This window comes from Brachyhypopomus gauderio, chromosome 6 (assembly GCF_052324685.1).
Source record: "Brachyhypopomus gauderio isolate BG-103 chromosome 6, BGAUD_0.2, whole genome shotgun sequence".
Lineage (NCBI taxonomy): Eukaryota > Metazoa > Chordata > Actinopteri > Gymnotiformes > Hypopomidae > Brachyhypopomus > Brachyhypopomus gauderio.
Genome location: NC_135216.1, coordinates 28161766 through 28176148, shown reverse-complemented (window position 1 = coordinate 28176148; position 14383 = coordinate 28161766). Strand labels below are relative to the sequence as shown.

Here is a 14383-nt window from a genome sequence, read left to right as displayed (position 1 = left end):
CGGTGTCTGCGCCCACCTGCTATATTTGAAAAGACAGGCAGGAGTTCATAGATGACTGCCGTTTGTTTAGGAAACAAATAAATGCAAACGTCTGGTAAAAAGAGAATATTTTATTTTAACAAGTGATTAGACAGTACAGGAGTTTAACTTAACTGAACATATCAGGATTTTGTAATTTATATATAAACTAATAAGGAGAAAATGTAGGCTTGTTTTAGGTATGATCTCCGAGCCAGTTCCATATATCAGTCTTAAACATAAGACGCCTCAAATTTCTCTTCATCCCAGACCACACCATAAAATGACTTTTCTCACTTTAATTTAAAATGGGAGGTTTACTATGAATATATAGGCTTGCGGACTACCATTCACGTTAAGGTAGTAGCGCGCTTAGCATAACAAAATTACTGTGAATCCAGCTCCTAACTTTAAAGCGATCTGGTAAGCTCACTGATGACAAAATACAAGTCCGTAGTGTGGCCCTTAGCTCACGTGAACGTGCTGGGGAATTAAAACCGACACGTGACAACGTTGATTCGCGAGAGAGATGCCATCCTGAGACTCTGTGATCTGTGAAACTACAGGGACTTGATATTGGTGTCTGAACACACAATAGTGTGTTCCAACCAGTTCTCTCTCTCTCTCGCTCTCTCTCTATCTCTCTCTCTCACACACACACACACTCACTCTACACCTCATCTTACATTTGGCAGACAGATTTTAGGTACATAGGTACAAAATTATATATATCCCGAACATCTATAGTTTCTGCAGTTAATAGTGGAGAGTGTTGGATGGGCTTTCATTGGATTTTGCGTGCATTTCTATGGTTACCTTAGCCCGCCTTGACACAGAGTATTAAACACTGCAAACCTTTAGGTGCTTACAGAGGAAGTCATTTATGTACAAAAAGGAGGATGGAAATTCCAACCAAAATAAACAAACAAAACAAAAAAAAAACCACACACTATACAACAGCAGTCGCAAACAACTGTAAAGGGAGAGGGTAATGTCCCAGAGTGAGAGAGAGTGAGGGGGAGAGAGGAAGAGAGTGAGGGAGAGAAACAGATGGGTTGTAAAAGTTGCCTTGCTTAGACACAGCCTCCTGTCTGTTGCTGGAAAACATCAATTGTGTCCTCATCCTCCATTTCCAACTGTGAGTGAGGGAGAAGACAAACGTCAGGTTTAGGACTACGTCACCAGGGCACGGGAGACACTCCAAGAGCCTTGTGTGAAAACGTTCAACAAAACCCAGTTGAAAGTTTCTCCCGGGATTCCTGTGGATCACTGATGGCATTCCTTATCATGTTTCCACATTCATATTCATATGTGTTTTGTATGCATCACTCAAAGAGCATTACGGCCCGGTTAGCTGCAAACACTCAGCCTGTAATGAAGCTGACGGAGGGGGGTGGGCGCCCCATCTCTATCGGTCTATTGATCACACTTATTGATCGCCTCTTTTGTGTTGTAAAAATGAAAGGGAGGAAATGAGAGGCTCTCCCCATTAGCGATTCACCTGCCTCCGCCGTGCACTTATCTCTGTGCATTTACGAGGACAGATGGGTCTTCAAACACACAGCTTCAGCTGCGGGACATTCACCGGGTCCCGTGGGAGCAATGGGGAGGGGCAGAGGGCTCGACCAGCCAATCACCCAGGACAGCGGGCTCGACCGGCCAATCACCCAGGACAGGGGGCTCATCTGGCCAATCACCCAGAATTCGTCAACCTTCCCTTTTGTGGGCTAGACTATAGGCCTCAGGTGACTCAGTCATCAATATCACCATAGCAGCCCGTGTAATGAACATGTCAGAACAGGAGCAGTAAACTGCAGTCAGGTGGGGGCAACCGATTGGACTGTGTTCATATAAAGATAAAGAAGGGCCTCGTCAGCATGCATGGCAGTGTAGGAAGCAGGGTCATACCTGTGCAGGTGTGTCCGACTCATTAATAGGCTGCCCGTCAAACCGGAACCGGATTTGCCTCATCGTCAGTCCCTGAAAACACAAGTGGATCAATTTCTCAATGTGCCTCATCAAAATCTCTCACACACACACACACACACACGGTTCAATCAGTCCATGTACCTCATCAAATCCAACAGTTTGTCTCTACTCTCCCTTTCTGTCTCTTTTTTACTCACACACACACACACACGTGTGTGTGTGTGTGTGTGTGTGCGTGAGACCCCTTTGCTTGCTGTCTCAGAAGACCTACCCTGTAGCTTGTGTGAAATAGTCCAGGTCAGCTGGATTTACTAGTGTCTTGCAGTAGAAGCTTTCATCTTGTGTCAGCTCTTGCTGTGTCAACTGAGATCACCACAAACAAGGAATGAATCTGTCCTTTGGTCAGCACTTTTGCCCCAAGGAGCTTTATAAATGCCAACCCAGACCTGCTACCAAGCATCCATGGTGCTCACAGGAACATAGCAGAGAACAGCGTTGAACCATACAAACCAACAGTCTGATAGTCCTGCTAAACAGAGCATCAGTGGGAGTGCTGGGTCTTCTGATTCTCTCCCTTGAGAACAGCTACATGGTATCCCAGTTCTAGTGCTTGGACCAGTACGTGCTCAGTGCAAAATAAGGGCGGGGAAGCAGCCATATTCGCTGACCTACAGAAGCATGTTGGGATTCGTGTACAGCCAATCACACTCCTTTGGTATGTTTGCCAATGAGAGCTTTCATGAAGACCAGCGAGCACAAAACACCTCAAAAATGACTTCAAGGCTACCAAAAGTGCAATGTTCCTTCCCCAGGTTCCCTCGTCTCTGAGGCAAACAAGACGTTTCCTTGATGGCAGGATTTGTAATTCAGATTTTATCAGAATTTCAGATTCAGATTGTCCAAAGGAATTTTGGAGTGTGTTTTTGACAGCTGGTGGGTTCACACTGGCGGTGAAAACCAGGATAGCAGGAAGAGAGGCGGTCTGAACAGGCCATGAACTGGGTCCCGCTACCAGCTGCTGAGTGCTGGGGACGGGCCTGGGGGCGGGGCTTTGGCTGCCAGGGTGAAGAAGCAGGTCCAAACCACGCCTCCACACAGGAAGTGCTCACAGAAGGAAGCATTCCCAAACAGCATCAATCATTTAAGCTCACTTTCAGTGACTCAAATTCATTTCTGCTGTACTTACAGGCTCAAGTGTCTTATAACGGTAGATATTATATTACATGATATCCAATAATATTATTTTCTCTAAACTTTCAAAGTTATCAAACTTATTTTAAAACATTTTAGCAAACACATGATGATGATCAACAGCAAGAACAGAACTATTTCCTGCACAGATTTACGCTTGTTTTAAAATGCTTTCCACAGATCAGAACTGCTTGTGCTTTTGAATAACTGTATAAATAAAGAGAGGGAAAAGTCTTCAGTGAGGCAAGCAATGATTTACTTGACCTTAACAGTGTTTGAGATCTCCCTCAGAGTGGTTTATGTTGGGTTTCTGCATCAATACAAACAGACTGGGAGAAAAAAACACATGAGCAACCTCCATGTTTCACGACAAGGAAAATGAACCAATAGAGAGAAGGCAGGGAAATGACCGATTGGATCGCAGCCCGCTCGAAGCCCTGCCACACCCCTGCATTGGCCACACCCCCTGGAGCTTGGCCACACCCCCTGCGCTGCCACTCACCTGCCGCTCACAGTAGGCCTTCATGAGTTTGCTGAGTGGCGTATGCCTCTTGATCTTAAACTGGACCACCGAGCCGTCCTGGCCCGCCACCTTCAGATTGATGTGGTCGTTGTTTTCAGTTTTCACTCCCTCCTGTACATTGACAACGTGCACAAGTGAGTGTGTCAGCACAATGATAACTGATCACTTTAATCAATCACTTTCAAGGAATAGCAAATCTTAAACTCATCTCACTAGTTCTGTAGTTGCTCACACGTATCTTACACTGTTTAATATACAATCCTCTAAAAAAAAGACATTAATATGTGGCATAAGTAAAATATTTAATCATTGTTTTGGGACATTGATACTAATTGTTGCAAATTATCTTCCCATACAAGTTGGATGTGTTAACCGTTAACTGATATTTCATGTAAGAAGTTAAACTGTACAAATTAAATTTTTGCCAAACTTTCCCTTTAACTCAGTAATGATACGAACAAATCCAAGCAGAGGCTGTAGATAAGGGTTGGTTTGGACAGTTCACAGGGTTGGTTTGGACAGTTATCTCGTCTTTACCCTGTTCTAGCAAACCTGGGCTGTCATCAAGAGGCAGAACTCTTGAATTACAGTCATAACATAAAACATGGTCCGGTCAAACCTGGGTGATAAATTATAATTTGCTCAAACTTTCTGCCAAATTAGTAATAAAGAACTGTATACGTTCCTTTTTCATGTGCTAGTTTTAGCCATCAAGCCCACTTTAAAATAAATAAACACATGTAAACACATCTATGTTGGGACATTTAAACTGGTCCAGTAACATTCCAAGGCCCGGGGACACCACCACCACCGAGAGGCTCATCCCCGTTACTACACCTAGTTAGCAGTGAGCTACCCAGCGTGAGGTCTGCTGGACACACACACACACACACACACACACACACACACACACACACACACACACACACACACACACACACACACACACACACCCGAGCAGGTTGGAGGAGTCAAAAAAGTGCTTTTAAAAAAAAGAAAGAAAACGGAACACAAGTTTTCGGAGTATATAATATTTACTGTCTTTAAATATCGCTTTATAATTGTTGACGACTGACGAAATGCTGCCAATAAAATGTCAGTAAATGATAAAAGTTAATTGAGGAAGGTAATCAACAGTATAATTAATTCTGCTGTGCTCCAGTGTATCTGGCTCTCTGGCGCGCTCTCCACTATGCAGCCCGCCTGGACAAGCGCGTTCACGATTCTTCCGGTGTTTGTGAAGCAGCAGTTGCAGTATTTATCCACTAAGCGGAATATTCTATTCAACCAGCATCGATGCTTTTGTATATATTTTTTTCTCCTACATTTTACAATATGTTGGCTAGAAATAATGATGGGCGAACGTTTTTCTTCGCTGTCACTCACCTTGGGCTTCTCGTCGGCCATGGTTATTGTATTTGCGCTCCTCTTCCCCGTCACACAAAGAATCCGCGGGGACGCGCATATACGCGCTCCCGAATCAGACCCCCACTTCTTACGTGCGCGATCACGACTAAATGCGCGCTCTCAGCAAGCGGCGGCGATTGGTTAAGGCGGGTCACGTGACGTCTGGCGCGGACGTGACTGACGTAATGCGCGAAACCATGAAACGCTCAGGGGTGTGCTCTCAAACATGCACGCGCACGAGTACAACGTCTTGGTTCAACGGATTCTTCTGTAAAATGCCATCAGATCACAATAATCTTCGCGTACACGTGCTAATGTGATGATATAGTGTGTTTGTGCTCAGATATGTCTGATATTTAAGAGTGATTTATGACTCCGACACATTACTAGTCTTTCTAAGATGGAGGGTCGCCATCTTGTTTTGCCATTTCAGTCATTCTAAAACAGATAATTGGTGAGGCCAGTTTCGACATGGCTATAAAATAATGTACATCGTGTTTAGCAGCATGGGAGTATTATCGACATCAGAAATAATGCGTAGATGTTTAAAGTTACTTTTTGTTCAGAATCACATTTGAACATCTTTAATATATATTTAGATATACATTTTGAAGTTGACGTGACTTGCTTATGACTGGGTGATTGTAGCTAACTCAGTTAGGAAACACACACACAAATAAAACATTGTAATGTATTGTATTATTTAGTTGTAATCAGGCTATAAAACACCAAAGCATACGAAGACCAGGCGCGTATCATTTTCCCCGTGACATTTCACACAGGCGTTCTCGGAACACTCCTAATAGTGTCACTCACGGGGTCCTCGCAGAGAGGGAGAGAGGCGCTCAAATCTTGAACCTTGTGCTGTAATGCTGCTCCAAACACAGCAGGCTCTACCAGATCGCTGCTTTTACTTCTGATTTTATTATTATTTTCTTCTTAAAATGGAGGAGGTAGACGTAGAGCCAACCACCACGGTAAGCAGAGCTACTGTACACAAAGTCAGGCTGGTGTCGTGTGTTTAGTTACAGAAGGGCTAGCTAGCGATAGCTAATCCTGACCTTAACCCTAATCCCAATCCTAACCCTAATACTCATAAATGAGTATTACAACAGTTCGCCCCTGCCTAATGGTTGAGTTTGTTTGGCTTTTGTGTTACAGTTGATTCCTGGTGTGGGAGTGAAGCACAGACATTTGGGGTTTGAGTGGGGACCAGGAGATGTCCTGGTCTATGAAACAAACTTCAGATTAGCAGGTAATTGTGTGACTGATGTTTTGGTTTGGACATCGCAGTGGTCAGACTTGTCCACTAGTTTCATGGTGTCCGCACCTTGGATTTCCTAACTGAGTCATACACACACACACACACACACACACACACTCTCTTACTTTCCAGGTGCGGGTTCAGCAGGGTCTGGCTCTCCCTCTGTCCACATGGTGCGTAAAGATGAAGACATCTACTCCCCCATCCTGCGCAAACTCTTCAACGAGTCACATCACATCTTTGTGGGCCTGCAGAACATCAGAGACGACGTCCCCAGCAAGAACAAAAAGCCACAGTAGGAACATGTGCTCTTCACATATAATATACAGTATCCAAAACCACCGTAGAAACAATAAAAGACCCTTTCATCTGACTCCACTGTACTCACACAAACACAGGGTTCCTTCATGTGGTCTTCCTATTGTTCCTGTGACGTTTGTGCAGGTTTGTTAGCATCAGCAAGAACTACAGGTCTGTCATCCGAGCGTGTATGGAGGAACTCCAGCACGTTGCAGGTGTGTTGTGTGTAGTGCAGTCACCATAAACAGGGTTTTTGATTGGTTGGCTTTGTTTGGTTTACATGGTTGTCTTACATTCCCAACCCATGTTTCGTCTCTAGTGTCAACTCAGGACTCGTCTTTGGTCTCGCAGTACAGCAATCAGGTACTAGAGGAGACACGGTGGCCTGTGTACTGATGGTCACAGTAAATGGTTCATTCACTTGTTCTGTTTCTGCGGTCTCGTCATGTCTGTGTGTCACTCTCAGGTGTCCATTCTTCTGGCCATCGAGCTCATTTGGAACCTTTGTGAGGTGCTTTTCATTGACGCTGCCCCAGGTACAATGTTAATTTTAGTTTCTTTCTTTGTTGAAAATGTAACATGTATGAAGGTAGTGATTTTTAAAGCACATACAGAAAGGGTGGGAAAAAATCTTTCCAGCAGTTACAGTGTCTCTTTAGTCTTCTGCCCTTTTCTGGCTTTATTTAACCAGACGGTCCTACAGCGGGGCACGTCTTGTTCAGGACACACCCGTGCATCCACACCAAAGAGCTGTCACGGTCATTCAGGGTTTAGATTCCCACTGTGTGTGTGTGTGTGATGTTTGTTTTTTTTTTGTTGGGCATTGTGTGTGTATCGTCTCATGGTGTCACGCACCGCTGTGTGTGTGTGTGTGTGTGTGTGTGTGTGTGTGTGTGTGTGTGTGTAGCCGGCTGTCTGCTCCTGCACCTGCTGGACTGGGTGCGCTTACATAAGGCTGACGTAGACGAGAAGGCCAAGGAGGTCATGCAGAGTGACAGCCCCACCCATCACCACGCTTACTGGGACGTGGTACGGAGTGCCCCGCCCACACGTTCCAAAACCCCGCCCACACGTTCCAAAACCCCGCCCACACGTTCCAGAACCATTTAATAGTAATTACAATAGTAATTACAATTACAATCTCCTCTCTGTGCAGGTGATCAGTTTTGTCCTGCAGGGCCGCGTCCACGAGGCACGACATGTCCTGGCCAAGCAGGCGTCTGCGCAGACTTCTTCCAGGACGCTCTACCAGCTCATGGACACCCTGCTGCATAAGATGCCCGTCTTTAATGTAAGCAGGGCATTAATTCAGGCTCCTCCCCTTTAAAGGGGCGGTGAGGAGGGCTGGGTCGTCATGGTCACTTGTAATTACAAACTTCATCTGCTTCAAATCAGTTGTATTTAAAGGACTATGGGGTTGTGGTTTATCAGGCAATGATCAAGCTTATTGATGTGGTGAAATTTTAAAAGGTTTCACCTTTTAATGAGCTTTTAAGTGGCAGTCATGGCCTGGCGGTTAGGGAACTGGTCTTGTGACCGGAGGGTCGTGGGTTCGATTCCCAGACAGGCCATGACTGAGGTGCCCTTGAGCAAGGCACCTAACCCCAACGGCTCCCCGGGCGCCGAGCTAGGGCTGCCCACCGCTCTGGTCACGTGTGATCCACAGCCCCCTAGTAATCACTAGTGTGTGTGTGTGTTCTGACTGCACAGATGGGTTAAAAGCGGAGGACAAATTTCGATTGGGGTGTAAAAATCACAATTGACAAAATATGGCACATTTCATTTCATTAATATTGTTCAGTAGTTCATTCATGTAGTTTCCTGTGGGAAACCATCTGATTCTGATCATAAGACACAGAGTAGGTTAGACAGCTAAGTCTGGGTTTGATCAGCTGCAGAAGCTAAAACTGTGTGTGTGTGTGTGTGTGTGTGTGTGTGTGTGTGTGTGTGTGTGTGTGTGTGTGTGTGTGTGTGATTGTGTGTGTGTGTGTGTGTGATGCAGCCCAGTGGCACACAGACTCTCACAGAATTTGATATGAAATGGAGGCACTGGCAGGAGGAGTGTGACCGCTGTCTCCAGGACAAATCCTTCGCCAGCAGCCCTCAGCTACAGACCATCTGCAAGGTGAGAGTGCCTCTCCCCGTCCTGTGTCCACACACCTCCGGTCCTGTTGCATTGTGGTAGATGGAGCTGCTGCTTTGTCCCGTCTTTGTCAGTCGATCCATGTTCATGCATGCACTCGTTCCCCGTGTAGATCCTCCTTGGTGACGAGGACGTTCTGCTGGAGAATAAGGAGCTGCTTGGCACCTGGTACCATTTTCTGGTCAGCAGGTTGCTCTTCTCCCACCCAACAGTCAAACCAGCCGAGTTACACTACTACGCCAAGGTACAGTCGGACACGTGAGGTACACTACTACGCCAAGGTACAGTCAGACACGTGAGGTACACTACTACGCCAAGGTACAGTCAGACACGTGAGGTACACTGATACGCCAAGGTACAGTCAGACACGCGAGTTACACTACTACGCCAAGGTACAGTCAGACACGTGAGGTACACTACTACGCCAAGGTACAGTCAGACACGCGAGTTACACTACTACGCCAAGGTACAGTCAGACACGTGAGGTACACTACTACGCCAAGGTACAGTCAGACACGCGAGTTACACTACTACGCCAAGGTACAGTCAGACACGTGAGGTACACTGATACGCCAAGGTACAGTCAGACACGCGAGTTACACTACTACGCCAAGGTACAGTCAGACACGCGAGTTACACTACTACGCCAAGGTACAGTCAGACACGTGAGGTACACTGATACGCCAAGGTACAGTCAGACACGTGAGGTACACTGATACGCCAAGGTACAGTCAGACACGCGAGGTACACTGATACGCCAAGGTACAGTCAGACACGCGAGGTACACTGATACGCCAAGGTACAGTCAGACAGGCGAGGTACACTGATACGCCAAGGTACAGTCAGACAGGCGAGGTACACTGATACGCCAAGGTACAGTCAGACACGCGAGGTACACTGATACGCCAAGGTACAGTCAGACACGCGAGGTACACTGATACGCCAAGGTACAGTCAGACACGCGAGGTACACTGATACGCCAAGGTACAGTCAGACACGCGAGGTACACTGATACGCCAAGGTACAGTCAGACACGCGAGGTACACTGATACGCCAAGGTACAGTCAGACACGCGAGGTACACTGATACGCCAAGGTACAGTCAGACACGCGAGGTACACTGATACGCCAAGGTACAGTCAGACACGCGAGGTACACTGATACGCCAAGGTACAGTCGGACACGCGAGGTACACTGATACGCCAAGGTACAGTCGGACACGCGAGGTGCACTGCTACGCCAGGGTACAGTCGGACACGCGAGCTGCACTGCTACGCCAGGGTACAGTCGGACACGCGAGCTGCACTGCTACGCCAGGGTACAGTCGGACACGCGAGCTACACTACTACTTCTCTAAGATACAGCCGGACACGGATGAAGCTACATTACTAAAATTGGGTACAGTTAGACAGCTGCATTCACAGCAGTAACGCAGGCCTACAAGACTACAGTCAAGTTTTTTACATGATTTTAGTTTCATCACACCCTAAGGCTCGTGTGTGTCTGCGTCTGTCTCTCTGTGTGTGTGTGTGTGTGTGTGTGTGTGTGTGTGTGTGTGTGTGTGTGTGTCTTAGTCCAGTATGGATATGTTTCTGGACTCGCGCAGTGCTCCAGAGCCTCTAGATAGCATTCTGCTAGCAGCTTTTGAGTTTGACCTCCACCAAGTCATCAAAGACTGCAGGTGAGCTCAGCAAGGGCTCCTCCCTCAGCCCCTCCCACTCCTCCCTCAGCCCCTCCCACTCTTCCTTCAGCCCCTCCCACTCCCCCCCCCCCCAAAAGCCCGGCAGCACTGTGACGTCTGACTCTCGCTCTCAGCATCGCCCTCAACAACTGGTGGTTTGTGGCTCACCTGACGGACCTCCTGGACCACTGCAAGCTCCTGCAGTCCCACAACCTCCAGTAAGACCATCTCACATGATCCAGACGCTTAACATCTGTTCACTTATTCCAGTTCTCAGTAGCTCTATCTAGTGTGGAACTGGTTCCATCGAAGTGGCACCCTGGAAATTCTCAAGGAGTTTGCATTTCAGTCTGTGCTGTGAGTCCGTGTCCTGACTGTGTGTGTGTTGTGCAGTTTTGGCTCGAACCTGCGTGAGTTCCTGGTGCTGGAATATGCGTCTGGCCTCGTGTGCCATCACAGGTGAGAGCACGTCCCACGCCCAGGGGCCAGCTCCCATCAGCCCCCACTCCAGTGACATCACTCGCCAGCTAGGGTCTGAACGTCCTGTGTGTGTGTGTGTGTGTGTGTGTGTGTGTGTGTGTGTGTGTGTGTGTGTGTGTGAGCCAGTCTGTGGCAGCTGGCGGTGGACTACTTTGACCACTGCCCTGAGTTTGGTCGTGTGTACTTGGAGCTGCAGATCGAGAGGGTCCCACTGGAGACCGAACGCAAGGCGCTGAAGGTGTTGAGGATCTGTGAGCAGAGACAGATGAACGAGCAAGGTAACACACACACACACACACCCTCTCACACACTCACACACACCCACACCCCCCCCCCCCCCCCCCCCCCCGAGTGATGTAATGTGAGTATGGTGATGTGTATGTCATGTCATTATTTATACACAGTAGCTCACAGATACTCCCACTGCACCAGTAAACATTTATGGGAATGGTAGTGATGTCATACTCCCACTGCACTGGTAAACATTTATGGGAGTGGTAGTGATGTCATACTCCCACTGCACCAGTAAACATTTATGGGAGTGGTAGTGATGTCATACTCCCACTGCACCAGTAAACATTTATGGGAGTGGTAGTGATGTCATACTCCCACTGCACCAGTAAACATTTATGGGAGTGGTAGTGATGTCATGGCACAGGAATGTTGGCTGTCTGCATTTGAGTGTGGTGGGCGTGCGTGTATAGGTGATATCACGGGAGGTTAATGTGTGTGTGTGTGTGTGTTGCAGTACGCAGTATCTGTAAGATCATGGCTAAGAGGGCTCTGAGTAATAATAGACTCGGTTCTGCGCTGTCCTGGAGCATCCGAGCTAAAGACGCAGGATTCGCCACCCTCATCTCCGAGAGGTCAGTGTGGCCCCGCCCCCGGCCCCGCCCCCACCGGCCAGCAGGATGAACCCCTGGTTCAAGTGTTGTGTTGCCATGGTGAGGTGTTTGTGCTCCAGGGCGATGTCCCCGGTGCTGTGTGTGTTAAATGTGTGTCGTGCACGCAGGTTTCTGCAGGACTACAGCACACGGGGCTCCTTCTCCGACCTGGACCTGATTGACAACCTGGGACCCGCCATGTTGCTCAGTGACAGACTCACGTTTTTAGGTGTGTGTGTGTGTGTGTGTGTGTGTGTGTGTGTGTGTGTGTGTGTGTGAGTGAATTACCAGCAGACAGCAGAGTTGCCCTTGCTTCATAAGGACAGTCTTGAGGCGTATGGCAGCATGTGATCTGACCCGTTTAGCACACCAACACTCTATGACCACAACCCTCTCACCAACAGAACCGGTCACAAGACTCATAAATGGCCACAGAACTGCCCCTAGGCAGTAAAACAGCCCCCACCGTGACAACAGTAGAGCTTGGAGTGGGCCTTCATTAGTCCAGAACACACACACACACACAGAGCGTACTGCAATGTTATTATTATGCTCTTTTAAAGCTGTCTGATGCGGTGGATTCTGATTGGCTGTATGCAGACATAGGCACTATAACGGCCATGTTTTTAATGGATGAATAAATTTAACCTCATTGTCTTGCTACTAACAAAGGCCTTTGGGGATATTTTTCATTATGCTAATGTGTCCCATTTAGCATGATGCTATTGGCTTTCTATTGAGCATTATGCAAATACATCTCCATTTGGTGTCATGTGATTGGCTTACTCTTTAGTCTTAATCCAATCTATCCCCTTTTAGCATTATGGTATTGCATCCTCTATGGGGCATTTAGCAGTTCCTTATAAAAAGCAGAGATAAAACAAATTGTAAACTAGAACAAATTATGGACAGACAACAAACGGGACATCTGACTACACTGCAAGATGTCCTTGTACATTGTGTGTGTGTGTGTGTGTGTGTGTGTGTGTGTAGGGAAGTACAGGGAGTTTCACAGGCTCTATGGGGAGAAGGCGTTCACCGAGGCAGGTAAGCTGCTGCTCTCTCTGATGACGGCGAAGATCGCACCCCGAACCTTCTGGATGACCCTACTGACAGACGCCCTGCCCCTGCTGGAGCAGAAAGAGGTGTGTACACACACACACACACATCCACAGACAGCTGCAATTCTTGGTAGTGAATCAGCTGGTGTAACGTCTGTTGACGGTCTAGTGATCTGCATATATTTACATATGTAAATGTATATGTAAAACTGGTGTGTGCAGGTGATCTTCTCGGCCGACCAGACCCACGAGCTCATGTTCTGTCTGGAGGAGCTGACGTCGGACAGCAGCGAACACAACCCTGAACCTCCTGCTGTGGTAAATACAGGCCCGTCTGGACCGGACAGGCTGTCAGCTTCTCCCTGGGGGTGGATGGGCTTGTGGGCGGGTCTAAACGGGCTTGTGGGCGGGTCTAAACGGGCTTGTGGGCGTGTTTCAGGGTGAAGATGTGGAGACTACCAAGCTGGAACTGCTACGCTTGGCGCTGGCACGGAACCTGGCCATGGCTATAGTGAAGGAAGGAACGGTGGAGGCCTGAACCCCACACACACACACACACACACACACACACACACACACACTCTCTCCAGTTACATTCATTCATAAACCTTTCTCCAGTGTACTGTACATAAAACCTTCTTAAGTTGCATTTAAAATGTTTGTAAGTTGAAAATAAATATTGCTATTGTTTGCAAAAAAAACATTTGTCATTAATTTTTATTTAGCAATGAAGCACTCCTGTCCATTAGGATAGAGAAACCATTCAGACATTTGTTCTAACCTGGAGATGGTAATCTCGTTTAGGTTTAGTTCATTTCTTTCGTGGATGAACCTGACTGGGGAATCAAAACCCCTAACGACACGTGCAGAAAACACGAGAATGAAAGTAGACGGGTGCTTCTCTAGATCCTTTAATACTGCATGCGACTGAACAGACCACACGTGACCATACAAGCTTGGGACAGAGCATGAGCGCACACGCACACACCCACGCTGTTCACACCGGGGACTCTCCAGCACCCCCTGCAGGCCAGTTGTTCAGGGCAGGACGGTGCGCTCTGGACCCCAGTGTCACAGACGCCTGCACGCTAGCGACTGGAGAGGAGAGGCAGTCCGGACGGGTCAGCAGGGTGAGGAGAAGACACGTCCTCCTCCAGTGGGATGCTGGGATTGCTCTGCGTCCTCCCAGAGAGCAGAGACACAGCCAGGCGATGTAGACACGTGGGCTTTCAGTGCCGAGCCAATTCACAGCGTGATCGGATGCTTCCCCGTGACCCCGTGTGAGGTACACCAGGATAAACCCTCACCTGCTGCTCTGTTGGGGGGGGGGTGATGCTTACGTCAGCGCCATGGTGACTATATAAACACTGTAGTTTGTGTTTATCCAGTGGAGTTCCCACGGACCAGGCGAGGTCCAGCAGGGAGCTTGATGGCTGTGCTGAAGTGCAGTTATTTATACAAACCTACGGAGCTTCAGAAGTCAAACTAAGATAGATCATACAC

General features: G+C 47.7%; 3 protein-coding genes across 3 annotated transcripts in view; 1 reads left to right on the top strand and 2 right to left on the bottom strand.

The window, feature by feature from the left end:
• Window positions 1-92: 92 nt before the first annotated feature.
• On the bottom strand, window positions 93-5202 carry LOC143517586 (small ubiquitin-related modifier 2-like). The gene is made up of 4 exons (XM_077010279.1): window positions 5048-5202; window positions 3641-3772; window positions 1927-1998; window positions 93-1154 (listed from the first exon to the last, which is right to left on the bottom strand). The coding sequence occupies exons 1-4, from the start codon at window positions 5066-5068 to the stop codon at window positions 1092-1094; spliced, it is 288 nt and encodes a 95-aa protein (XP_076866394.1). The 5' UTR covers window positions 5069-5202; the 3' UTR covers window positions 93-1091.
• A 124-nt stretch (window positions 5203-5326) lies between these two features.
• On the top strand, window positions 5327-13551 carry nup85 (nucleoporin 85). The gene is made up of 19 exons (XM_077010275.1): window positions 5327-6045; window positions 6230-6323; window positions 6465-6627; window positions 6777-6847; window positions 6952-6995; window positions 7099-7168; window positions 7540-7661; window positions 7789-7923; window positions 8635-8757; window positions 8888-9019; window positions 10349-10455; window positions 10590-10673; window positions 10849-10914; window positions 11062-11213; window positions 11684-11801; window positions 11948-12048; window positions 12813-12964; window positions 13103-13198; window positions 13320-13551. The coding sequence occupies exons 1-19, from the start codon at window positions 6013-6015 to the stop codon at window positions 13416-13418; spliced, it is 1962 nt and encodes a 653-aa protein (XP_076866390.1). The 5' UTR covers window positions 5327-6012; the 3' UTR covers window positions 13419-13551.
• An 89-nt stretch (window positions 13552-13640) lies between these two features.
• gga3b (golgi associated, gamma adaptin ear containing, ARF binding protein 3b) overlaps window positions 13641-14383 on the bottom strand; it is a 32632-nt gene continuing 31889 nt past the window's right edge. The window contains exon 17 of the mRNA XM_077010274.1: window positions 13641-14383. This exon is cut by the window's right edge and continues 1305 nt beyond it. The gene's annotated coding sequence lies outside the window, so the exon portion shown is untranslated.

Bases quoted from the DNA above. Each gene is read 5' to 3' on its own strand.
- LOC143517586 (XM_077010279.1), bottom strand. From the start codon at position 5,068: ATGGCCGACGAGAAGCCCAAG. The intron at 3,773-5,047 runs GTGAGTGACAGC...GTCAATGTACAG, and splicing joins TGGCCGACGAGAAGCCCAAG to GAGGGAGTGAAAACTGAAAA. The intron at 1,155-1,926 runs GTATGACCCTGC...CCTCACTCACAG, and splicing joins AGTCGGACACACCTGCACAG to TTGGAAATGGAGGATGAGGA.
- nup85 (XM_077010275.1), top strand. From the start codon at position 6,013: ATGGAGGAGGTAGACGTAGAGCCAACCACCACG. The intron at 6,324-6,464 runs GTAATTGTGTGA...CTTACTTTCCAG, and splicing joins AACAAACTTCAGATTAGCAG to GTGCGGGTTCAGCAGGGTCT. The intron at 10,915-11,061 runs GTGAGAGCACGT...TGTGTGAGCCAG, and splicing joins GGCCTCGTGTGCCATCACAG to TCTGTGGCAGCTGGCGGTGG.